The sequence below is a fragment of the Gymnogyps californianus genome, chromosome 1, assembly GCF_018139145.2.
Source record: "Gymnogyps californianus isolate 813 chromosome 1, ASM1813914v2, whole genome shotgun sequence".
NCBI classification, from domain to species: Eukaryota; Metazoa; Chordata; class Aves; order Accipitriformes; family Cathartidae; genus Gymnogyps; species Gymnogyps californianus.
The window spans coordinates 217,583,032-217,593,759 of NC_059471.1; the positions used below are offsets into that span (position 1 = coordinate 217,583,032).

At 59.3% G+C, this 10,728-nt stretch overlaps 1 protein-coding gene across 1 annotated transcript; it reads left to right on the forward strand.

Annotated features, from left to right (window-relative positions):
- The first annotated feature begins 1,697 nt into the window (after positions 1-1,697).
- Positions 1,698-8,161, forward strand: LOC127022636 (uncharacterized). The gene is made up of 21 exons (XM_050906334.1): positions 1,698-1,751; positions 2,225-2,456; positions 2,604-2,750; positions 2,834-2,955; positions 3,066-3,174; positions 3,269-3,385; positions 3,567-3,634; positions 3,721-3,858; positions 4,014-4,199; positions 4,306-4,408; positions 4,504-4,645; positions 4,729-4,912; positions 5,031-5,130; positions 5,220-5,338; positions 5,487-5,524; positions 5,742-5,854; positions 5,948-6,096; positions 6,314-6,408; positions 6,717-6,795; positions 7,083-7,191; positions 7,569-8,161. The coding sequence occupies exons 1-21, from the start codon at positions 1,698-1,700 to the stop codon at positions 7,640-7,642; spliced, it is 2,478 nt and encodes an 825-aa protein (XP_050762291.1). The 3' UTR covers positions 7,643-8,161.
- The last annotated feature ends 2,567 nt before the right edge of the window (positions 8,162-10,728 follow it).

Sequence of the window (10,728 nt, forward strand, 5' to 3'; positions counted from 1 at the left end):
CCGATAAACCATGCACCCTGCTCCCTGTGCACCCCAAATCCCTGTGAACCCCAATAAACCATGCACCCCAAATCCCTGTGAACCCCAATAAACCATGCACCCTGCTCCCTGTGCACCCCAGTCCCTGTGAACCCCAATAAACCATGCACCCCAAATCCCTGTGAACCCTGATAAACCATGCACCCCAAATCCCTGTGCACCCCAAATCCCTGTGAACCCTGTCGTGGTTTAACCCCAGCCGGCAGCTAAGCACCGCGCAGCCGCTGGCTCACTGCCCCCCCACCCCTGGGATGGGGGAGAGAATCAGGAAAAAAAAAAACCTCGTGAGTTGAGATAAAGACAGTTTAATAGGACAGAAAGGAATGAAAAACAATGATAATGATAATAATAATATGACAATAGTAATACTAAAAGAATTAAACTATACAAAGCAAGTGGTGCACAATGCAATTGCTCACCACTCGTTGACCGATGCCCAGTTAGTTCCCGAGCCGCGATCCCCCCTCCCAGCCAGCTCCCCCAGTTTATATACTGGGCATGACGTCATATGGTATGGAATATCCCTTTGGCCAGTTTGGGTCAGCTGTCCTGGCGGTGTCCCCTCCCAGCTTCTTGTGCCCCTCCAGCCTTCTTGCTGGCTGGGCATGAGAAGCTGCAAAATCCTTGACTGAGTATAAACACTGCTTAGCTACAACTGAAAACATCAGTGTGTTATCAACATTATTTTCCTACTAAATCCAAAACACAGCACTGTACCAGCTACTAGGAAGAAAATTAACTCTGTCCTAGCCGAAACCAGGACAACCCCAATAAACCATGCACCCCAAATCCCTGTGAACCCCGATAAACCATGCACCCCAAATCCCTGTGAACCCCAGTCCCTGTGAACCCCAATAAACCATGCACCCCAAATCCCTGTGAACCCTGATAAACCATGCACCCTGCTCCCTGTGCACCCCAAATCCCTGTGAACCCCAATAAACCATGCACCCTGCTCCCTGTGCACCCCAGTCCCTGTGAACCCCAATAAACCATGCACCCTGCTCCCTGTGCACCCCAAATCCCTGTGAACCCCAATAAACCATGCACCCCAAATCCATGTGAACCCCGATAAACCATGCACCCTGCTCCCTGTGCACCCCAGTCCCTGTGAACCCCAATAAACCATGCACCCTGCTCCCTGTGCACCCCAAATCCCTGTGAACCCCAATAAACCATGCACCCCAAATCCATGTGAACCCCGATAAACCATGCACCCTGCTCCCTGTGCACCCCAGTCCCTGTGAACCCCAATAAACCATGCACCCTGCTCCCTGTGCACCCCAAATCCCTGTGAACCCCAATAAACCATGCACCCCAAATCCATGTGAACCCCGATAAACCATGCACCCTGCTCCCTGTGCACCCCAGTCCCTGTGAACCCCAATAAACCATGCACCCTGCTCCCTGTGCACCCCAAATCCCTGTGAACCCCAATAAACCATGCACCCCAAATCCATGTGAACCCCGATAAACCATGCACCCTGCTCCCTGTGCACCCCAAATCCCTGTGAACCGCGATAAACCATGCACCCTGCTCCCTGTGCACCCCAGTCCCTGTGAACCCCAATGAACCATGCACCCTGCTCCCTGTGCACCCCAGATTCTTCTGCACCCCAGTCCCTGTGCACCCTGGTCCCTCTGCACCCTGACGCACCATGCACCCTGGTCCCCATGCACCCCACTACCAGCAGAGAGCCCTGTGTGCCCTGGTACACCATGAACCCTGGATCCCTGTGCACCCCAGATTCCTGTGTACCCCAGTCCCTGTGCACCCTGACGCACCGTGCACCCCGGTCCCTATGCACTGCAGTCCCTGCGCACCCCAAATCCCTGTGCACCCCGATCCCTGTTCACACTGATACACCATGCATCATGCATCCCGGTCCCCGTGCACCCCGATACACCATGCACCCTGGTCCTTGTGCGCCCCCATACACCATGCACCCTGGTTCCTGTGCACCCCGATATACCGCGCCCCCCGTTCCCGTGCACCCCAGCCCCGCGCACCCCGGATCCCTGTGCATCCCCGCCCCTCTGTACCCCGAAACACCGCGCACCCCAGCCCCGCGCACCCCGCTACACCGCGCACGCTGGTCTCTGTGCACCCTGATACACCGCGCACCCCAGCCCCGCGCACCCCACAGCCCCGCGCACCCCGCTACACCGCCCACCCCGCTATTAGGCGCATCCCAGCCCCCGGCGGAGGCGGGTCGGCCCCGGCCCCTCCCGGTGGGCAGGGGGGCGGCTCCCGGGGGCGCGCCCCGCGCATGCCCGGCACCGCCCGTTAAATACCGGCGGGCCGGGGAGGACCGGGACCGCCGCTCCTGGGATCGCCGCCGCCTCCGCCTCCTCCACCATGGCCAGCGAGGGTGAGCCCGGCCGCCGCCGCTGCTGCTGCACGCAGGATGCGCTCGGTGAGTGTGGGGGGTTGTCCCCCGTAGGGTTTGGGGACCAGGGTGACATCCCAGCGCAGCAACACCCACGTGTCCTGCGGCGCTGAGCCCAGGCAGGATACGACCCGAGTGTAACTCCAATCCTTCCCCCCCCCCCCCCCCCCGCAGATGTCCCCAAGGCCACCGAGCCCCGGGGTGACAGCGACGGCCCCCGCCGGGGCTCACTCTCCGACCGGCACTACGCCGCCATCAACAACGTGCAGGGGGACCTGGGGGACCTGGGCTGCCACCTGCACCGTCCCCGCGTCCCCCCAGGTAGGTCGGCCATGGGATGGGGTGGACACAGGGTGCTGGGGGGGGTGTCCCACACCCCCTGTCACCCTCCGTCTCGCCCGCAGCCATGTGCCCCCCGTCCTGCTGCCAGCAGCACTCAGACGAGGTCTGCGAGAGCTGCGTGGTGAAAACCACCCTGACGGCCGAAAATGCCGTGGAGGCTAACAAGCTCTCCAATAACTACAAGGTGGGTGCCTGTGGCATCGGTGGGGGCCCCCATGGGTGCTCCTGGATGGTTGTAATGGGTTTTCTTCCCCTCCCCTCCCCCCAAAAAAAACCCCCCAAACCTCTTTGCAGTTTGGCTTCAAGAAATGGAAGAGCCACGTGACGGCGCGGCCCTGGGAGGACCGATCGGAGATCGTCAAGGAGCTCTACTCTGACCTCAATGTCATCCGGGGCTCTGGAGGTGGGTGGCCTTGGGGACAACCCTGTGCGGCGGCAGCGTGGATTTGGGATGGTGCAGGTGACAACGGTCCCATCTGGTGCCTCCCTTCCCGCAGGGTCCACGGTGACGTGTGGTAACGTCCTCTACCTGCTGCTCTTCGGCTGGTGGCTCTCGCTCCTCTACGTCCTCGTGGCTGCCGTGATGTTCATCACCATTGTGGGGGCTCCTTATGGTGAGTCCCAAATTTGGGACCCCCATGTGAAGGGTTCGGTGAGCTGTGGGTCCTCCTGACTGAGCCCAAAACGGCACCGATGGGTGCCGGGGTCTCCTGGGTCCCTTCCCTGCGGGGTGGCCCTGTAGCTGGAGGGGACATGTGTGTGTCCCCAACAGAGCTGATGCTCGTGTCCCTGCAGGGTGGCTCTGCTGGGACCTGGCCGGGTATTTCCTCTGGCCTTTCGGCAAAGTGATCCAGAAAGTGGAGGTAACAGCGTGCCCTGAATCGGGACCCTGCTGAGGGATAAATTGGGGTGTCCCATGCTGCACCCTGACACCCCTCGTCTCCCCCAGGTCCCCAGATCCCGCCGGGCGCTGGGTGCCTGCGAGGCCGGTGCGGAGCCAAGCGGCGCAGGGGAGAGCTCAGCCCTGCTCGGTGGCCCTGTGCCGCGCCGCTGGCGCCCATGGTGCTGGGTGGACGCCGGATACTGGGTGAGCCCCACAGCAGACACAGTGACACCCCCTTCCTGAGCATGGGCACCCCAGGAGCCCCCCATCGTGGTGGGGATAGCACCCATAGGTGCCTCCGCTCCCCTGGGGTGGGCGTTTTGCAGGGGCAAACCCTAAAGGCGGCCACTTGTTTGCAGCAGCGTGCCGGTGCCGTGGCATGGCTGTGCCTGGGCTACCCGGTGCTGGCAGTGGCCCACGGGCTGGTGTGTGTCACCGCGTGGCTCCTCATCGTCCTCATCCCTGTGGCCAAGCTGAGCGCCCGCACTGCTGCCCGCGTCCTGCTGCTGCCCCCGGAGCGGGTGCTCATCCGGCGCCTGAGGATGGTGGGTGCCTCTGTGCAGGGGCAAGGGTCCTGCACCCCACTCTGGGGGGGATTTTGGGGAGGGGTGGGGGTGCTCGGAGCAGTGTCACCCACTTGTCCCTCCGCAGACGGAGGTGCCGCTGGAGGGGGAGGTGATCCTCTGCTGCTACCGCGCCGTCAACCCCTACTACTACAAATACGCCGTGGATGGCATCAATGTCTTCGCCGTCAGTATCCTTTTGTGGGCTGGAGTGGGGAGGATGGGGCGGGGGGGCTGACCCCAAATCCCACCCCACCTCGGTCACCTCCTTAACCGGCCACCCCAGACCTGCTGCCGCTGGTGCTGGTGACGCTGGTGCTGGGCTATGTGGACAGCCACAACCGCCTGACCAGCTCCCCCGTCAAGTTCACATTGGCCCTGCTCTCCATCATGCCTCTCTCCTACTACATCGGGATGGCCATTGCCAGGTGAGCGGTGACGGGGGGGGACATTTGGTGGCAAGGTGGGGACACATGCCAGCCCCGCTGACACCCTCCTCCTCCTCCTCCAGCATCTCGGCCCAGAGCAACTTTGCGGTGGGAGCGGTGGTGAACGCCACGTTCGGCTCCATCACGGAGCTCACCTTCTACATCACGGCCCTCATCAAGGGCTCACGCGAGGGCAACCGCTGCTACGCCGAGATTGTCAAGTCGGCATTGACGGGGACGCTGGTGGGCTGCGTCCTCTTCGTCCCGGTGAGATGGGGTGGCACACTCATGGCACGAGAGCGCCCGGTCTCTGCAGAGAGCCGGGAGGGTGCTGCGAGCAAAGCACTGATGGGGATTTTTTGGGGGGCCTTTCTCCATCCCCAAGGGTCTGTGCATGGTGATTGGGGGCATCCGGCACCAGGAGCAACGGTTCAACAGCCGCTCGGCGGGCGTCAGCTCAGCCCTGCTCTTCCTCTCTGTGGGAGGTGAGTTGGGGACAGGGGTGTCCCCAGGTTTGGGGGCGGTGGTGTCCCATCAGCGTGGGTCCTCACCCCATGTCCCTCCATCCCTGCAGGCGTCTTTGCCCCGACACTCTTCTCCAAGGTGTACGGGAAGCTGGTGTGCGGCGAGTGCCACAACGTCACCCAGAACCCGCTGGGCCACTACCTCTGCCACAACTGTCACTTCGACCTGGTGAGCGGGGACACGGACCCCCCAGCCGCTGGGGTTTGGGGACAGGGACGCTCTGAGCCCACCTGGCTCCTGCTCTCATGCTGGGTGGTGGCAGCGGGGCTGTCCCTTGTCCCCTGCATCCCCATTGACAGGCACGCTCTCTTTGCAGATGGAGAACAATGGCACCCTCTACTACAGCCACGTCCAGTGAGTGTCCACTGGGGTGGGGACAGGGTTGTCCCCATGTTGGGGTGGCACCTCCTGGGTTGGGTCATGGTCCCACATCCCTCTCAGATCCCCTCTCCACCTCCAATGAAGGGCTCCGATCCAGCACCCCATCTCCTCCATCCCCAGGGGACACCCCCCCTGGGGTCTCCACACCAGACCCTGGTGGCACTGAGCCCATGTCACCCATGTCCCACAGACCCCTGGTGTACACAGTGTCCCTCCTGCTCCCCGCCGCCTACCTCATCGGCCTCTTCTTCACCCTGAAAACTCACTCGCACATCTACGACATCCACATCAGCGACTGTCACAGTGAGTGTCCCCAAACTGCAGGATGCGCTGGCTGTGGGGCTGGCTCTTCTCACCGCCTCGGGGTGTCCCACCATGTCTCTGCTCTTCCCCCAGTGCCTGGCCACCACCACAGCGCTGTGGTCCACTGGTCTCGTTGGCGAGCCCTGGTCATCCTCCTGCTCTCCACTCTCTGCATGTCAGCCTGTGCCGACCTGGCCACGGAGCACATCAGCCCCATCCTCACCAACTCCACCATCTCGCAGGTGAGCGTGGGGATGGTGGTGAGCCAGGTTTGGGTGGCCCTGGGGACCAAGATGTGCTCCCCAGGGATGGGAACCTGCCCTGGTTGTGGGGTTGAGCCCCAAAAGCTGGGGGAAAGATGCTGACACGCTCCATGCACCGAGGAGCTTGGTTGCCCACAGCTTGGATGTGGTCAGCATCAGGTCATACGCATGTGCTGATGTCACCTCTTCCCTGCAGTACTTCATCGGTGTCACCGTGCTGGCGATGGTGCCTGAGCTGCCAGAGATTGTCAACGGCATCCAGTTCGCCCTGCAGAACAACCTGAGCTTGAGGTGAGATGGCTCAAAGGATGGGTTTTGGGGTGTCCTCCTCCAGTGTGGTCCCCGTGCCCTGTCCCAGTCCCATAGCTGTGCCTTGGTGCCAGTGATGGGCTGCCCGGCTTCATGCCACTGGTGGGTCAGATCCCTGCCAACTTGCCCTCAAGAGGACTTAAGGCCACCCAAAAAATGGGGCCAGAACCAGCTTGGGCTGCATGGTTTGGTTCCCTGAGGTGGGCTCTTCTCTCACCTTGAGCTGAGCAACCCAAGGGCTGCCGGAGACCTTGGCGCTTGGCAGCTCTTAAGTCCTCTGTCCTCCCCAGCATTGAGATTGGGAACTGCATCGCCGTCCAGGTCTGCATGCTCCAGATCCCCATCCTGGTGCTCTTCACCATCTTCTACGTGAGTAGCCCCAGGACAGCCCCTGGGTGACCTCCCGCAGTGGGGTTGGGGACGTGCAGCACTCCATGAGACGTGGCAAGGGCACAGGCACCGTCCCCAGGGTCTTCTCTCCTCTGCTCAGTGCAGGGGAAGGTGGGGTGAGATGTCTCCTACCTTGGCTGATGCTGTCCCCAGCCCTAGGGACACGTGGCAGAGGGGGTTCAAGAGGTGACATGCAAGCCTCCAACTGCAGTAGGTGCAGGGCTGTCCTGGCTGGCCATAAATCCAAAATCCTCTCTGCCTCACAGCCGACCAACTTCACGCTTGTCTTCAGTGACCTCCACGTCTATGCCAGCATGTTCAGCGTGGTGCTCATGAACTACATCTTCATGGATGGCAAATGTGACTACTTCCAAGGTGAGTGCTTGCCCGTGAGGCTGCTGCGGGACTCGGTGTGCCCACCTTCCCTGTGCCGGTGGGGTGGGGGGGCTCCTGGAGACAGCCCTGGGGGCAGCTGCTTGCTGCAGCTCTTGGCATGTGGTGGTTTGAGCAATTCTGGGGTCTTGGTTGACCATTTTGGAGGTGCTGAAGCTGCCACCCTGCAGCAGCTCCAAGGGAGATCACTCCCTTTTCACCCTTCAGAGGGAGTTTAAACCCCTTTTAATTGAGATTTCGCAGAGGACCATGAAAGTCCTCTACAGCGAGCTAATCCAGACCACACCAGAAGGTCTTAAAAGCAACCTCCCTCCTTGCTCCAGGGAGTAACCTCCTCTAACCTGCTCTGTCTGCCCTAGGCACGGTGCTGGTGATGGTCTACTTCATCCTCCTGGCTGTGTATTTCTTTGCCCCATCGCCCAGTGGTTGCTGAGGTTTGGACTCTGCTTTCTCCAACCCTCCAGTTGGGTTCAGCGTTCGTCAGGGCGTTACCCGGTGTCTCAGGGACTCGGCCGGGCTGGCTCCGGTCTGGAAGCATTGTTTGCTGAAGCTCCTGCTGCTGCCTGGCTCCCCCGGTGGGGTGCCAATGGGGCTTCAGTGATGGGAAGGGTGGTGGCCACAGGAACACTCCTGAACCAAGAAGGAGCCTCAATGCCAGAGCACCTCACAGAGGTATTTCCAGCCCACGCATGTGTGGCTGGGAGGAAAATTGTCCTTGGTGGAGGGTCTTGAAGGGGGTTTCTGTGTGGTCTCGAGGACAGAGCCCTCCCCTGGGACATGTTGCACTGGGAGAAGGTGCCTGAGAAGAGCCTTTCACCCTTCCAGGCAGTGGGTGATCCTGGGCCTGGAAGGGACTCGGGTCTGGGGATCACACAGGGCTTCTTGATGGTACTAGAAATGCACCAAAAGGTATTTTTCAGCTGTTTTGTCATTAAAGCAGTTTTGTACAAATCAGAAACAAGCTCGTTTCTCCTTAAATGAACCTTCAGTCACCTCTCCAGGCCCCTCCGGGCCCACCACCCAGGTTAGTGATGGTCTTGGGGTGATGGCCACTTGGTGCCCACCAAGGCTGGCTCTCAATGTTGTGGGCATTGGGCACCAGCAATGGCTCAGTTGGAGCCAGCATCCCTGGGAGCGGAGCAGGACAGCACTCGATGTCCTCTGTCACAGCACCAGAGCAGATGGCACCACTGTGCCGTGGGGACAGAGACAGCAATGGGGTGGCTGTGGGCTCCAGCTTTCTCTGTGACCCTCCCTAAGCTCCAGCTCTTGTTTCCAGCCTGATCTTGTCTGTCCTGGGTCATCCTTGCTCAGAGGTCTTTAACAGGCTCCTAAGAAGGGTCAGGGATGCTCCTGGTGCCGTTCGCAGGGTACGGGGTGTGACGTGCTGGGGGCCAGTTCATCTCCCTCTGCGAAGGGGAATGCTAGCGGGTGAGGTGAGAGGACAAAGCTGGTGGCTTGGACTGATTTATTATCAGAGCTTTAAAAAAAACCCAAACAACACAACCCAAAAGCAAAACACTGACAGATACATACAGGTGATGCGGCTCCTGTGCTCCTTCTCCTCCCTCCCCAGCCCCATGGGGACGTACTTCGGCATAAAAACCGGGGAGGGGAACGCTGCTTGCTGCCTCCAACATGAACGTCAGACTCTGAAAGGTCCCATAGTCAACGGAGAAACAGGACTAGACTTTAAACAGCCCAGAGTAAGGCAGGCAGCAGGCAGCAGCCTGGGATCCCCCTCCTTCCCACAGGAGGGCAGCTGCTCGTTAGCAATTAATAATGCTGCTTTATCAAGCTTTTTTTGTTTTCCTAGTATAGCATCAGTATGGATAATCCTGCTGTCGTTAATACAGATGTTTGGGAAGATTCCTGGGTGAGTATGCAGAGTTGGCTGATGGCTGCAGATGGGCTCAACGGCACAGGGCAACAAGAGATGGGAAAGGCGCGGGATGGGAGGGCAGAAGATGATGGCACCGAGCAGGTTCTCCTACATCTCGCCTGAGGCTAAAGAGAAAACATCTACCCTGGGGTGAGGGATGCTTGGGACTTCTCCTGGAGCCAGATCCAGCCTTCATGTTTGGGAAAGTGTGGTAGGGCCGGCACTGCGGGTCCCTTCCCCTGTGCCCTGCTCTGCAGCAGGACAAGCCCAGCAGTAGCCGCTGGTGGCTGCAAGGATGCCCCAAAGAGGTCACACATCACCCCGAGCTGCTCTGCTTGGTGCTGGGAGCAGGGGTAAGTCATGGGGTGAAGGCAGCAGGGCTGTCCCACAAAACCTGGTTCTGAGATAGCTTTCTCTGTCTCTGTGTGTCCTGTCCCCATTCCAGGCAGCATCACGGATGCTCTTAACTCCTCTTCCCTCCGTGAGTTGCTGCAGATGCTGAAGCCTTTCCCTCTCCCTTAAGGAACTGGCCCTGCCCTGGCAGAGGCAGCAACACTCTGCTCGTTTGCTTTTGAGTATGGTATTACACAGAGGGGGTGAACTTGCCCCTAAAAAGGAGGAACTAGTACTTGGGCTGGAGGTGAAGACAAGCGGGAGATGGAGCAAGAAAAGTCTGGAGCCATTTAGCCTTCAAGCTGCATCCCAGAGCAAAGCCTCTGCTGCCATGAGCCAGGGAGAAGTTTTTATCATTCAAATACTTAATGTGCAGTAGATGAGCAGCAACTCAAGCAAACCCTCAAAAGGGAGCTGTGAGCTTTGCAGTGCTTAAAACAAGTAATTTTTTAGGAAGAGCAGCCTCCAAGATCTTGTGCCCATCGTGCAGCAGCCACCCCAGGTTACTGGGAGGGGAGAGACCCCTGGACTCCCATCAGTGGACAATGCTTGTATCTGCTTTTATCAGCAAAAGCAAGTCCCTCATCTTTTATTGTGTAGCGTTCTTGGCCATGCTCCTGTAAGTCCTGTGGGCTGGGGATGCAACACGGCTGTGTTGGAGGGGTGAAACCAGCTCCAGGCCACTGGTGGAGGGCACAGGCAGGCTCTGGGCTTGCACCTTCAGTGGTCCAGCCACTGGAAGAGGCTTGGGCATTTGTGTTTGGGTGACCCAGCAGTGACTTAGTGTGTCACAGGGATGTCAAGGGCTGTATTGTCCTGCCTGGGTGGCTGAACATGCTCTGCTTCAAGATTTGAAGCTACGATTAAGTGACAGTGTTACAGGTGTCAGTATGGAGCTGGGCTGAGGCCAGATGTGCCCCAGATTGACACCTACTGCCTTTCCTCTTCCCTGGGTTCACATCGGGGAAAGCTCCTGGCTGCTGGAGCAAGGAAGACATTAGAGCTTAAGGAATCTGCTTGATCAGAGATCCAGGCTTGGATGGTTTTAATATTGCCTTGGTGATGATGGGAGATGCTCTTTTTAAAGCAGGTAAGGGAAGAACCAGCACATGTATAATCAGGCTGTTCTAGTATAAAGGTCCCAGCAGAACTGGAGGCCAGAAGGCAAAGATTAAGGGCAGACATTCCAGAGCAACTGAGTTCAGGCCAGAAGAGGGAGCTGGAGAAAAGGCCCGTTGGCCCAA